We start from the raw sequence: 15868 nt of genomic DNA, 5'->3' as shown, positions 1-15868 counted from the left end.
CTAGTAGCACAGCTATTCGAACACATTGTCCTTGCAATGATAGTTTGCTTGTTTTTAAAAAAAACCTTGAAACAAGTTGAGATAAGAAAGAGTACGATAAAAATATTAGCTCTGACGGGAAAATAAAAGGAGGATTAGCCTCAAAGTGGGGAATGAAAGAATATAGATATATTTTTACATTACTTTTATTCCTAACAAAGACAGAACAATAATGTAGACAGAATTAGTTTAAATTGTGTTCTTACAAATCCCATCTTTTCCCCTCAATGACTGATAATATTGGAGAGGATGAGTTTCAGGGCCGAAGACATTATACTGTACGGATAGGAACATATAGGTTATTAAATAAATAAGCTAGGTGAATAATAGCGAGCTTAAAAGGCTTGTTAGGAACAAAACACATTGGGAGTTAAATTCGATAACCCCCGGAACGGGGTGTAGGCATCATGGTCCGCGATCAACCCATGCCCAGTGATTCCGCGCAGGCAGCCCGAGACATTCATGCTGCCTAGTCACTTACCTTAGTGAAGCGCAACATGGAGGCCTTGACACAAGAAAATTCCACCACATTTGCACTTCTCACCAGCAGGGGGAGCCCAAATCTCGGGTGAATTGCTCGCATCTCTTAAAGGCAGGCTGCAACCCTTAAAGGCAGCCTGGACCTCTTATTTGCAAAAAATAAGAGTCTGAACAGGGATCAGGCATCACACATGTAAAATACAGATGCAGGTCCCGTCCCTATGTTTACAAACTGATGAGTTATATTAAAACATTGAATAAAGGTTGCACACTACTAAATCCCACATCTTCCAATCTGCATGCCAGACCTCACCAATCTGCCGATCTGAGTTTGTACAAGGCCTGCAAGAGTGCAGCACCAAGGTTCTCTGCTGATGCAGTAGAGGCCTTGGTGCAGAAGGTGGACAGAAGGAGGGGCATCCTATATCTGCAGGGGTGGGGGGTGGGGGGTGGTGACAAGAGGCCTTCCAGACATATGCTCAAGAGGCAGTGGGAGGCAGTAGGGGACACAAACAATGCCAGGTGCAAAGCACCACGAACATGGATACAGTTCAGGAAGACGTTCAATGCTTTGACATGAGTGGTCAAGGTGAATGAGTGAGGCAAACTGTCAAGTGGCATCTCCTACCATTTGCACTACTAGCCGTTGTTCCATGCACTACACCGCCATCACTCACATACCAACAAACTCTTTCAATCAATAGTCAACTCTTCCAATCAGATGCTTCCTCTCACCCTCACACATTACCACTGTTGCAAGCCGCACACCCACAACTCACAGGCCACACACATTGGCAGCTATTCAACCATAACAGGCACATCACTCAGACATCTTGCAGGACACTCATCGACACACGTCTCGCTTTCTTGCAGGAGAAGGTGGCGCATAACAGGAGGCAGTAATTGGCAGTGCCACTTAGCCCTCGAGCCTGTTCTGTCATTCAATGAGATCATGGTTGATCTGTGACCTAATTCCATATACCCGCCTTAGCCCCATATTCCTTAATAACTTTGGTTCTCAGAAATCTACCAATCTCAGATTTAAAGTTCACAATTGAGCTAGCATCAACTGCCATTTGCAGAAGGGCATTCCAAACTTCTACCACCTTTTGCATATAGAAGCACATCCTAACTTAATTCCTGCAAGTCCTGGCTCTAAATGTTAGTCTATATCCCCTCATCCTAGTATTCAAGTATAGGAGACCTCCAAAAACAGGTACAAATGTAGCAGTAGCCAAAAGCAATAATCCATCAACTAACCTGTAAATCCTGCATGATCCCTTTAAATGGCGCTGGTGGGGGGTCCTCCAGGCACTCTAACTCATGTTTAGCTGGTCGTGGTTAAGGCAGTGTGTTGATTGAAGCATTAAGTGCCAAAATGGTGTCTATCCCTTTAAATCAGCATTGCATGCTGATCAAACGCATATTCTCCTTACTTCACATGTTGCCAGCGTTCGCTATCTGTGCATGCGCTAAACCCTTTACAAATATGGCATCCGGCACACGTCACACTAGAAGCATGCGCACGCATCCCAGACGCCATCTTAGACATTCCGGAGGCCGTGTAGCACCAAAACAACGGACACTACACGGCCAAATTTATAGCTCATAGGCTTTTAAAACACAGGCTTTTGATCACAGCACGGGAGAGTAAGAAAGGAGATTGCTGCAATATAAAAGGAAACAGATTGCTATAGAGCATACATCAAAGGTTTGTACAACAAAGCTATGGCTCGGGAAAGCAATGACGGGAAGTAACAATACGGTATGAAAAGATATGTGGCCTCTCATGTCTAGCTATCTGTTCAAAGAACGTGGGTCATAAAACACCCGACGGTGATGCATCCAACAGGAAGTTGAAAATGGTATAAAAAGAGCTCCAATCTTTGACTCCAGAGGAACTTTTGCTTTGCCAACAAGACCAGGTAACGTGAATAGGCTTGGATAAGCTATTCTCGCGATTTCCCCCTAGAAGTTCCCTGCACAGATAGTTTCAGACATGAGGCAGATGTGTACTATTCAGTATGGAATGTTAAACAATGAATGTTTTGAAGCAAGAATAAATGAAGTTAAATCTCAGACATATTACTGTCTCTAGCTTTACGAATCTGTTAAAAGGATAAGGAAGTAATTATCCCAACAGTCCTTACAATCAATCATTGAGGTAAGTGAAAATGACTTAGCAAACCAACATGTGAGCAAAAATATAAGAGATACAACGTTAAAATGAAGTTAAAAAACAACAAAGAGGATAACTCGTGACCATTCTGAAATGGAGTGGACACATTGGTACTGCTGCTAGATCTTCTACAGGAATACCTAACAATCTCTCACCTGATGTGCCGAGAAGGTGGAGAATAGGAGGCAGGAGGTATCACATACAAACTGAATGGCCATTTTGAATTACAATCCTCATTCAAGTAGGAAGGTAATTTGTACTTTTTCACATCCTCAGTGGCCACTTTTTTATAAATCAGGATTGGTCGATATTGGCTTTGAAATTACTCTGAAATCACTCAGAAATCAATAGCAGGGAGAGGAATTTCAGATGAACATGTGTTCGTATATTGATATTCTATGGCACCATTTCAGGGCCATTGAGTTAGCTGCAGCTTTGTAATTCCTGGCCCATATTCATAAGAAGGTGCACCCAGTACAACATGAGAATTACCATCCTTTCCAGAGACAAACTAGCTTCTTCTTAATTTACAAAATCACTGATAGTAGCAATTCAGCTTTACTTACTCCCAGAACTCAATAACAGGTAAGGTGGCATTTAATCCTTTTGTCCAGTTGTTAGCTGAAGAGTTCTTTGTAAGTTCCACACAGTTATCTGTAAATCCATAAGCAATACAGTTAGGTGTTGACAAAATCTTCTGGGAATATCAAACCATGAAAAAGGATCTTTACTTCTAGAGATTAGAAAATCAGACCACTCTGGTGCTGAGCGTCACTGGAGAATGGCTGTCTGCTCCAGAAAGGACAACCCTTCTTTGCAGGATCTTCAAAGTTGATTCATTGAATGGAGCCGTTCTAATGTGGGGCCTTTTGCCACAGCCAATACACCCATGTTCAGCATTACTTTTTAGTGCGGGCAACGGCCCTTTGAGAGCTGCTGTTGCCAGACAACCTGCCCTTGACCCTGGTGCACTCCCAATGCATTATGCATTGCCAAATGATTATACATGTACCAGCTGCATTATGGTCCAAGGTCAGTTCACTGTACCAACACCTAAAACAGATGATCTGATCATTTATCTCATTGCTGTTTGTGGGATCTTGCTGTGCAGATTTTTGGCTGCTGCATTTCCGATAGCACAACAGTGACTACACGCCAAAAAGTATTTCATTGGCTGTAAAGTGCTTTGGGACGTCCTGAAGTCATGAAAGGTGCTATATAAATGCAAGTTCTTTCTTTCTTTTTACTACAGGTGCACACAGATCCCAAAGAGCAGCAAACGCTTTGTCAGCCATGACTTAGTGGTAGCATTCTTACCTCTGAGTCAGTAGGTTTTGGGTTCAAGTCCCACTCCAGCAACTTGAGCACATATTCCAGGCTGACTCTCCAGTGCAGTACTGAGGGAATGCTGCACTGTTGGAAGTGCTGTCTTTCGGAAAAGATGTTAAATTGAGGCCCTGTCTGCCCTCGCAGGTGGATGTAAAAGATGGCACTATTTCAAAGAAGAGCAGGGGAGTTTTCCCTGGTGCCCTTAACCAACATAACTATAAAGATTATCTGGCCATTATCATATTGCTGTTTGTGGGAGCTTGCTGTGCAAATTGGCTGCCTCATGCCCTACATTACAACAGCGACTACACTTCAAAAGTACTTAATTGTCTGAAAGCGCTTTGGGACATCCTGAGGTCATGAAAGGCCCTATATAAATGCAAGTTCTTTCTTTCTTCTCTTCTTTTATTTAAAGAGATCATCACCTCCATTCAGGTAACTCACTGGTTAGTTGTTTTAGCTGCTAGTGGGTTTGTGGGCCTTTTTTTGGCTGCAGTAGCAGTGTTTAAATTTTTTCCTGAATCACTTTTAGGAAGTGCAGGTGCCTTTCTGTGTTTTGCCTTCAGCACAATTAGTGTTAATAATGTGTGTTCTACCGAATGTACCTTTGGGGCTAAGGAGGAGCGAGGAAGACTGCACAGACCAGGAGATGCTGCCAAAAGAGGGCAAAGGAGGGGAGGGCGCAGGAGGCCTGACATCATGCATGTCTTCAGGAATCGCATTTCCTACCTGAACCTGACTGAGGAGCAGTGTGTGAGGCGCTTCCGTTTCATGAGGGGTGCTGTCACTGAGCTGTGTCACCTGTTGCAGTATCAACTGCAGCCCTGCACCAGGGCATGGACAGCACTGTCTGTGGTTGTGAAGGTAACTGTGGCCCTTAATAAAAGTTGGTATTAGTAAAAGTGACCATGAATCTATTAGATTGTTGTAAAAACCCAACTTGTTCATTAATGTCCTTTAGGGGAAAAAAAACCTCCTGTCCTTACCCAGTCTAGCCTATGTGTGACTCCAGTCACAAATCATAGAATGGTTACACAGCACAGAAGGAGGCCATTTGGCCCGTCGAGCCCGTGTCAGCTCTCTGCAAGAGCAATCCAGCTAGTCCCACTCCCCCACCCTTTCCCCATAGCCCTGCAAATTTTGTTCCTTCAAGTACTTATCCAATTCCCTTTTGAAAGCCATGATTGAATCCACCTCCACCACCCTTTCAGGCAGCGCATTCTAGATCATAACCACTCGCTGCGTAAAAAGAATTTTCTCATGTCGCCTTTGGTTCTTTTGTCAATTACCTTAAATCTGTTTCCTCTGGTTCTCGAAACTTCTGCCAATGGGAACAGCTTCTCTCTATCTACTCTGTCAACCGCATTGTCCTCATCAACCCTCTCTGTTACCTCATCAAAAAATTCAAACAAGTTAGTTAAACACGATTTGCCTTTGACAAATCTGTTCTGGCTTTCCTTAATTAATCCACACTTGTCCAAGTGACTGCTAATTTTGTTCTGGATTATTGTTTCTAAAAGTTTCCCAACAACGAGATTAAACTGACTGACCTGTAGTTGCTGTGTTTACCCTTAAACCCTTTCAACATGGTTGACTCTTAACTGCTCTCTGAAGTGGCCTAGTGAGCCATTTCAGTTGTATCAAACCGGTATGAAGAGTACCACACTGACTGCAGTGACCTAGCTCTCAGGGCAACTAGGAATGGGCAATAAATACCAGCCTTGCCATCACGCCCACATCCTGCGAATGAATTTTTATAAAGATTTAACGCCAACTTCCGGCCAGAACCAATTTCTCCCCCAAGATCTTCACCATCTATGCTGTTACCTGTGTTCCACTCTTGTCCGCAGCGAGCCCATGGCAGTTCAGCAGAGAAACAATTGAAAAGGTAGAAGATAGCCCAGGTCAGAATAAGGATGTAATAAATGACCTGGTACACATCGACCAGTTGTGTACCATAACCAATACCTGCCATAAGGAAGAGAGAAAGTAAGCACACTGCAAGTAAATTTCTTATCATAGTACAGAATGCCAACCTAATAAAAAAGTCGCTATTGCGGGATAGACTCTAACTAAATAAAAATAATAGTCTATCTGCTATATCTGATACCATGGGACGTAATAACGCAGAGGCAGGTTCTGAGCAGGGGGGAGGCGACAGGGGGCACGACACCCAGAAGACGTTTCAAAAGTCCAATTTCAACATGGCAACCTAATTATAATTTTACTTCAGGGTTTCGCATCTCCAATGCGTGACAGCGGGCGTGATGTGCACCCACATGACGCGATCTCAACTCGACTATTTAAAGGGCCAATTCAAAGATGGAATTTGGAGGAGTTGGGAAGGTCTGTAAAGAGAGGTTAAACTTTAAAGATGGACTAGGACACTCAAAGGCTGCGCCCCGCTTTAACGACGCATCACTTGATGAACTGCTGGTACATCAGTAAGGAGCAGGAAGGAGATAATCTTCCCCAGCAACGGGAAGAGGAAACCTGCTGTGGTCACCAAGAAGGCGTGGCTGAAGATGGTTGAGGAGGTCAGCAGCAGCTGCCCTGTACCTGGACCAGTGCAGGAATCACTTTAATGACCTAAGCAGGTCAGGAAAGGTGAGTACAGTTGCAGATTCACCCACATCCTATAGTGCACACTACCCCCCCACCCCCCCCCCCTCACTCTGTCCTGTTAAGCGTGCTACAGCACATCACTCCTCACATCCACTTAAGTTTCAAAAGCACCCATTGTTCACTTTCTATGCACTTCCTCACTTTCCCATTTATCCATCCAACACTGCCACTTACCCCAATCCTTATGCAATACGATGCATCTGCCTGATAGATGCAGTGCATTAGGTGAGGGTGACTATCGGGTGAATACGTGACCTATAGTGACTCATAGTTCTGTCGTTCCCCTGTTGCAGAAGAAACAAGCATAAAACACAAGGAAGAGGGAGAGGACCGGAGGTAGCCTGTCACAGATTGTGCAGCTGACATCATCTGAGGAGGAGTCCATGGAGATCAGTGGCATATCAGCATCACTGACCATCAGGAGTTGGAGATACTGGGACTTCGCAGCTGCCTGGTGACAGAATTAAATATCTCGTACAAGACTTAGTCATGTTGACTTGATTTCAGCAACGAGTGAAATATGATGAGCATAATTATGCTGAGTGGCAACATTTTTACATTGCCAATACTAATTCATATCCATTTCTTCTCTCCTTCAGGGCCTTCAAGCCTAGAACAGAAGTCCATCGACTTTCTTGACAATGATTCTTCAAAGGAGCTGATTCCTTATAAGGGTGCACTGTCACAGGACATATTACCATACACCAGAGCAGATAATCACACTTTAGTAGGTCCAGTTAGACAGCTAATTGGGTTTTCACCTGGTGACTCACAGTTCACAAGTTAGCACGAGGAGAGAGTGGTGGCAGGGACAGCTGTGGAGAGTCCGCGTTGGAGGGCGCACTCCTCTCCAAGCTCTCCTCAGCTGGACACAGATGCTGAACCGTGGGAGCCATCGATGAAAAGGAGGATCATAGGTGGACAGCAGAAAATATGTGAGGCACTGGAAGACGTGCCACGCACACTGTTCACAATAGCGGAGAGGATGGAGGAGTCCAGCTCGAGCATTTGTGGATTGATGTCATAGGCCATTGCGAGAATGTTTGCCATGGAGAGAGTGGCCGCCTCCATGGAACTTCAATTGTGGCAATCAAACCAGTCCATGCAGGCCATGCCCACGGCTGTGCATACTTTGGATGTCAGCATGTCTACCGCCTTAAACACAATGATAGATACCTTATCCGTGGCCTTACAAGGCATCACTGATATACACCAAGCTGCTCTCCAGCAGAACAGTAGGAGTGATGTGCTGCTGGCCCATGAAAGTGGGAGCTCCACTCAAAATGCTCCCACATCTCACCTGTTGTTCCCCCCCTACCTCAACCAGTACCTGACATGCTACCTCATCTCCCGATGGCCGAGTCTGCCCCTGCACAAGTGCAGGTGGAGCAGTCTTTGGTAGAGCCCTCACGGGCTCCAAAACCCAGAGGTTATCGGCCAAGAGCATCACAGCAGTCAGGGCAGGAATATGAGCAGCCTGCCTCTACCTCTGCTGAAACCACAGGGTGACACCATGTAGGAGTGGTAGGCAAACAAAGTGATTAACATTGCAATTCACCAAGGAAATGCACACGGGTGTTTGAAAATGTTACGCTATTAAGTTTCCTTTGGTTATGACCTCACATAAAATTTATTAATTTGCACCACTTCCCCATGTTGCCCAACCTTGCGTGCCAAGTGGCAACTCACCTTTTCAGTGGGTTGGTGATGAATGTGGAGACATAAATTGGTGGAACCAATTGGGGCTTGTGCAATGGGTGGATGGTTGCTTTGTGTGAGTGGAGTGGGGGGGCGTTGCCGAGGGATGCGATAGTTACTTTGGTCCAGTGAGAGTAACTAACTGAACCTTCGAGCTATTAGGGCATTCCTGGCATCAGCAATGTGAGCGGCTGGTCTGGTGTTGGGTGCCAGGGAATTTGGCGCAGACCTGCATGAACCTCTTGTAGTTGCACACCAGCTGTACATTGATGGAACAAATTCCCTTGTGGTTGATGAATACTCCTGGTTGATCTGGTGATCCTCGGTTTGTTACGGGTGGGCAATCACTGGAACCCTGTACCTGTGGGAAGCCAGCCAGAAATGCAAATTCGGGTGCCCACACATTCTGGCTATTGTCATCACAGGCAAAATTGACATAAGCCACAGCCCTGGCTTATGCATGTATGCGCAGCCGACTGAACGACCCTCGATATGTATCCAGTGGCTTCCTGGAAGGAGTCAGAGGCAAAAAAATTGACAGCAGTGGTAACTTTCACAGGGACTGGTAATGCGAGGACACCAAGTCCAGTAGGGAGCAGCTTTTATTCTAGGAGGCTGTGACCACCTGATGTGACAATCTCAGCTTCAGGAAGCACTGCTCTTCAGAGAGGTCAAGGAAGCTGAGCCTCTGTCTGTACACCCTGCTGGGTGGGTAGTGCCTTCTACAAACTCGGCCCCTCTGTTGATCACGTCTCTGTCATCCACCTCTCTGTTGTCCACCTGCAGCTCCCACCACAGCACAACCCTGCTGCTGTGGATGGTAATCGTCTTCCTCGACTGAAGTCCAATCTAAAGCAGCCCTGGCGTTCCCCATCCTGTTATTCTCTGTGTGAGCATTTCCAAACTTTACCAATACGTCTGTCACCACATGAACTCTCAGCAAACCGTTTCCCAGAGGGAACTGAGAAAGCAGTTGTGAGCACTGAGCCTTTATTCATATCGGGACACCTGCCCTTTAACCATTCCCATGAAGTGCCGCTCAATCTCGCTTCCATTTCACTGACGAGTTTCCCGAGTCCCGGAAAACCCTTGCTGGAGGCGTTAATTTCAAATTGCTGCCAAAATCTCATAATAACATATTATAATGATGGACCCGGCTCTCGAGAGCGGGTTACTTGGCCGCACCCAAACCCGCCTCAATTAAAACCCGCGTTGGAGGCGGGTTTCCCCATTTTTGAAATTTTAACCTACCCCCCCGCCACTAACCCTCCTGTCGTGGGGTGATTAAAATTCCCCCCATTTAGCCCCTCGAGTCTGTTCTGCTATTCAAGGAGATCATGGCTGATCTTTGACCTAACTCTATTTACACGCTTTAGCCCCATACCTCTTAATACCTTTTTCAGGTTCGTTTGAACCAGAAATTAGAAGTTAAAAATTGTGTCCCTTTTTAGGACCGAATAAAACAAAGGGGGAGGGGAACTACAGGTAAACATCAAGAATCATGAACACTGACTCCTGTCACAAAGAAGCAGTTAAATGTCCAGCAAACAGGACTTTTAAGAAGCTGAAAGCTGGTGAATGACATACAAAGATCACCCGAGTGAGGCAGTAAAAAGATATTGAGGCAGACCTTCCCCTTTTGCACATAAATAATCACCTAGTTAGAACACGTAGAGAAAAATTGGAAGGGTAGGACCACGCATCAGTAATGGAAAGAAAATAGGCAGGATCCATTACAAGCATATAATCCTCCCCTCTGAATTTTCCTCTAGGTGCTCAATCCATGATTATTTGCACTCAAGTTCAAAAGAGGAAATTGTAGCCTGTCATTGCCGTTACTTTCTCCAATCTTTCATGCTCTATCCCTGACCCATGCACAATGTTCTGTGAAAGAGGTCGGGCAGCCAACTGCTCTTTGCCAATGCTGCCCTGTGGGAGGCTTATAAAATGGCTAGCTGTGGGGATAGCAGGGTCATCCTTCAGTTTATCCCTCTGTTACTGCAGGGAGGTGTCTTGCCTTTGATTGGTACGTTGTCCATCAATCCCTCCAAGGTTTGGAAATTGTTCTGTGGGGCACTGTGAGCACAGCACAGGATCCTATTTCTCCCTGTTGTAGCTCCTTGATATGACACCACTACTCTATATTTGTAGGTCAACTCACAGGACTCCAATCTCTTTCATTGCAGGGTGATTCTGTCAAGTTAAATTTCATATATTGGAGTGTGTGGACGACAGTTTCAGTGTAGTTAACTTGGTTACGTGCCTGAATTACGATGGCAGTTACCTCAGTTACACTCTCCTCAGTTCTAACAGTGATTAGCATAAAGCACCTTTGAGATTTGCTGCAGGCACTGAAACATGGGAACACAAAACCAGGCACAACTTACAAGAGACAACAAACCAAATAGCATTTGCCTCTAAAATGTAGCTCCAACTAATGGTTTCTAACTCCATTTCCCACTCTGGCTCTCTCTTTGCCCAACATCTCTCAAATTTACATTGTTAGTTTCTTCAAATCGCTTTGAAGAATCACTTCCTTAAAACAACTTACCCTCAAAGAGGGGACAGATCTTCCTCCAAGTTGTGACTCCACCTTGACTAGTGTACTGTCCAAGGGCAATTTCAAGGAAAAACACTGGGATTCCACAGGTAAAGAGGAATACAAAATATGGAATCAGGAATGCACCTGGGTGGAAGCAGGATAGTAAAAAGGATTAGTCGTACATTTTTTAAGTAAAAAACATTGGCCCTGAATTTCCTCATTGTTTTCAGCACATTTGTGATATGTTTACACATGAAATTTACTTCTGGATTGCTTTATCTGTTCCTAAACATTAGCATTCTTATGAATTAATAGTTTTGTTTAGAAAAAATAATTATAATTGGTTTGTTTTTTCCCCCTAAAACTTTCCGATTTGTTGATTCTCATCTCAGCATGGGTAGGAACTACAAGCTGCCAAACCCGAAGCTTCTAAAATGAGTCCCCAGACTGAAGTGAAATCTGGCTTCTATTTGTATTATCTTTGTAATGTTTTTAACTGTCAGCACCAAGGGAGAAACAAACCAGTTTATTAGATCTGCCTACCTGCCTTATCATACATTGGAGCACCCTTTTCATTGAGCAGTTACTGGCAATAACTCCCCAACACCGGTGATGTATTAGTGATCACGTTGGTGTGTGCCACTGTGTTATATGAAAATGGGAAAATGATTTTAGTCCTGAGTTGGGTTTACTTTAAGAGAGAACCAAGAAATTATTGAAAAATAAATGCAAAAGCTCTATATAAAATAATGTTAAAAGCTGGACATGATCACTAAGACAATTTTAGAGGCGTGCATAGGTGCACTTTGGTTTCTATTGAATAATATCCAGAAATATAGAGGGCCTAAGCATATTCGTAACATAATTGTAACATATACCTGCGAATGGATTGTGCATTAGTAGGACAATTAACTTCAGTCATCAACATACTCATCCACTAAAACAATCCTGATTATACACAGTGCAAGAAAGTAGAAAAACATGCCAAGATTCGACTTTAACCCTTAATTGTATCATGTTGAGTGTGACTGGCTATACGGTGTTCAAGATTAACGTGGCTTGTAACATCATCATGCGATATGATAATTGGCATCAAAATTTGAAGACTTTTATAAGTTTCAATCTCAGTCTCAGGGGAATTATTTACAACCCTGCAAATATGAAAAGGTTCACCTTGACCTCTTAATATTTACATTACCAGTATTCATCAAGATTTTGCTAGGGTTATCAGTAGGCTCTGCAGGACAGACCTCTTGGATTGTCATGGTAAGTTGAAACTGAAAACATATTATCAATTTAAGGTGATCCCTGCCAACTTTCTGCCAACTAGTCACATTTAAGTTAGCAATTCATTTTTAATATCCATAAACATACTTGCTAACCAGGGAACCTGGAAAACAGATGATTTGGAACTGACTTTAATCAGCCCATGATCCAGTGCGACTCACTTATTCTGCACATGCAGGATGTTTCAACTCACACGCAGAAGAAGTCAGTCACGGTGGATTACAGGTTTACCAAAGCGAGCTCCAGATCAGCTGCTTTTCCAGCTCCCCCACACACAACACATACAGGAGTTGGAAAGGCTGGACTTCTGAGCGAAAAACAGATGCTTGACAACTTTACAGACAGGAAGCAGATGCAATTTAATATGGATAAGTGAGGGGTAACACACTTTGGGAGGAAAAACAAGGAATGGGAGTATTCATTTAATGGAGAGGGCTTGAAGAGTTAGATCAACAGAGAGAGCTAAGAGTTCAAATATATAATTCTTTGAAAGTGTGACTGTCAGTAGATAAAGCCATAAAAAAGGCCAATAGCATTTTGAGTTTTATGAATAGAAACATAGACTACAAGAGTAAAGAAGTAATGATAAATTTGAAGTAGGCAATGGTTAGGCCACAGTTTAAAGCACTGGGTGCAGTTTTGGGTGCCCCATTATAGAAAGGACATAAAAGCCCAAGAAGCGTACTGTGTAGATTCACCAGGGTAACCAGGCATGGAAAATTATAGTTATGAGGAGAGACTTCAGATACTGGGAGCATTTCCACTGGAGCAGAGAAAGTATTTAATGAAGTTTTTAAAAAAAAATATGCAGGGCTTTGAATGGGCGAATAGGAAAAGCTTACTTCCTCTGGTTGGGCAGTCAGTGATAAGAAGGTCATCAATTTAAAATTATCACTGAGAGTAAGGAGAGAAGTTAGGGGAAATATCTTTATGCAGAGGGTTGTTGGAGCATAGAATGGTATGCTGCAGGAAATGGTTTATACAAATACCTTTGCATCCTTGAAGGGATAAATATTTGAAACAGAGGAAGATGCAGGGTTAAGGGAAAGCACATAACAGGATTAATTTTGAATTTCTCTAGCAAAGAGCTGGCACAGACACAAATGGGTCAAATGGCCTGCTTCTGTCCTATAAACTTCTTTGCATCTATGGTTCCCAGTCATTTAAATTAATTGAATTTCCTACCAGACTCAAATATGATGCTCCCGCCTCCACCCATAATATTGCTAGAAATACGCGTCAGGCAATACTGAGGTAGAGAACCAGGAAGGATCTCTGCCCATTTTTACTCATTAGAATGCCTAGAAATAGGCTCTAACAGGGCCTTCTGAAGAGAAAAATCAGCCCCAATGCCTCTTATTTATCCTGTACTACACCTGACTTGGGAACGCCTCATGCTGGATACCAGGGGGATAATTTTAACCGCCAAGAATGGGTGGGTTGGGGCAGATGGGCAGTAAAAAGAGTTGAATTTTGGAGCAAGGCGGCATCTCAGCTCCAACGTGCCCATTTCCGGGTTTAACCCAGGTGCGTCGCGTTTGGATACGCACGCAACATTGCGGTAGTTGAGGTATTTAATATTTTATGCTTAGAAATGTCAAACAAATTTAACCTCACCTCTTTGGGTTTCCCATCGGTTCCAATTCACGTCAGGTGAAAGCAGGCGGGAAGGGCCGGATCCATGAGGTGAGTGCCTTCATTATACTGCTTGTTGGCCCAGAAGAGCAGGAGTACTTCATCCAGGCCCAACAAGCTCACCTGGCGTGATGGGACGCCGCGATCGGCCGACCCGCCCCAACGATGGTAGGCCCACCCCCATTCTGATCTTCTCCAAGGCCCACCCGATGTCATCCACGTTCCCCCTACCCCTCCGTATTCTTCCACGGCCCATGATATCTCTCTCCCACCCTCCCCCTCTCCGCTTCACAGTTCCTTTCCTTCCCGACAAGCACGAGTACTTACTTTCAATTGAGTTGCAATCGCAGATTGCTACGCATACTTTGGCTTCCGGGTTCCCAACTCAAATACCTACAGACACGCTGGGTTCCCGGCTCCAAGCTATAATCATCCCCCATGTATCCCATTCACACTACTGACTTCTTTCTCCCTGATGAGCACAAAAAAAAATCAAAAAACTAATAGGTCGGATATGTTAAACTGTCTTTGTTCCAGTCCTACTCAGGTCCCTTCTCTGACCTCTTATTCCATTACATTGATGACTGTGTTGATGTTGCTTTCTGCTCTTGCCCTGATCTAGAGAAAATCATTAACTATGATTCAAATTTGCACCCATCCCTTATCTTTACATGGTTCATCTTTGACTATTCCAAAAATACCAGAGCTTCCCAAACATCCTTGTTTTCCTCAGCCAAGGAATTCCTTCCACTGTGACAGATAGGACCCTTGACTGGGTCTGTCCCAAATCCCAAGTTTCTGCATTCACTCCATCACCTCCTTTCACAATCATGATATGATCTCTCTTATCTTTACCTTCCACCCCACCAACTTCCATATTTGATAGACCATCTTCTGCCAGTTCCATTACCTCCAACATGATCCCAACACCAAACGTATCTTCCCCTCCCCTCCCTTCCCCACTTTCTGAAGACACCATTCACTCTGTGACACTCTGGTTCACTCTTCCATCACCATTACCACCCACTCTCCTTCCACTAGCATCTTCCTGTGCATGGGCAGCAGATGCAAGACCTGTCCATTCACCTCCTCCCACACCACTTTCCAGGCCCTCAAACACTCTGAGACAGCAATTTATGTACTTCCTCCAAGCTGGTATTCTGGATTCAGTGCTCACTGTGTGGTCCCTTCAACACTGGGGACACCAAATGCAGATTAAGTGATCGCTTTGATCACCTCCATTTTGTGTGCTAGTGCAAATCCGAGCTTCTTGTCATTTGTTACTTTCATTCCCCATCCCACTCCAGCTCTGACCTTCTACACTATTTGAACGAAGCTGAATGAAAGCTCAAGGAAAAGTACCCTGGGGAGGAAATTCTTCTAGGCCAGTATTTGGGTCCGAAATGGGGCATCACACTTCCATAAGCAGCTCGCCCACTTTAAAAAGGCGAATGGCGGTCCATTTGCCATGCCAGCAATGGCGAAAGATAAGTCCTGTGAAGGGAGATCCGAGTGGCAACAGGGGAGGGGGCGGAGGGGGCGATCATGCACACTGTAGAGTCGGGGGAGCAATCCTGCTCCTCCTGGCTTTTATTTTAATGCCTTTTGTTGACGGTCATTGCTTGGGCCGCAACAACCACTAAAGAATCCCGGGCAGAGCAAGCCTGGCTTCTGATTGGCTCAAAGCACTCCAATTTCAGCAAGGGGGCCTAAACAGATGTTAGGATCCTCATTTACATATATAGGCACCTAATGCCTGTTTTAGGTGTCTGCCAGTGACGCCACAAAAATGGCACAACCCAATATCGGAGTGGAAGTTGTTCGGGCGTCTCTTGAGCACAGGATGTTGCTCCCTGAAATTAGCCCTTGTTATGGCCGTTTTCCGCCTGGAAATTTTTACCCCATATCTTTCTAGTAGGCACTTTGCAGCCTCAGGCTTTAATATTGACTTTAATCATTTCAGACCCTAACTATAGCTCCCACCTTTTCTTCAGGAGGAATTGTGGTGGTGTTGGATAGGTGTTATGGCATTTTGTTGGTGGGGGTGGGGGGCG

General features: G+C 44.5%; 1 protein-coding gene across 1 annotated transcript in view; it reads right to left on the bottom strand.

The window, feature by feature from the left end:
* The window catches only part of LOC137334724 (sodium- and chloride-dependent GABA transporter 2-like), a 72376-nt gene that overhangs the window by 36207 nt on the left and 20301 nt on the right, over positions 1–15868 (bottom strand). The window contains exons 4-6 of the mRNA XM_067999633.1: positions 10902–11036; positions 5855–5995; positions 3265–3352 (exon numbers count right to left, since the gene is read on the bottom strand). Coding sequence (XP_067855734.1) covers positions 3265–3352; positions 5855–5995; positions 10902–11036 — 364 coding nt within the window. The remainder of the gene's footprint in view (positions 1–3264; positions 3353–5854; positions 5996–10901; positions 11037–15868) is intronic.

This window comes from Heptranchias perlo, chromosome 18 (assembly GCF_035084215.1).
Source record: "Heptranchias perlo isolate sHepPer1 chromosome 18, sHepPer1.hap1, whole genome shotgun sequence".
NCBI lineage: Eukaryota > Metazoa > Chordata > Chondrichthyes > Hexanchiformes > Hexanchidae > Heptranchias > Heptranchias perlo.
Note: the sequence above shows the minus strand (reverse complement) of the source record. Positions and strands in the feature narration are given on the sequence as shown.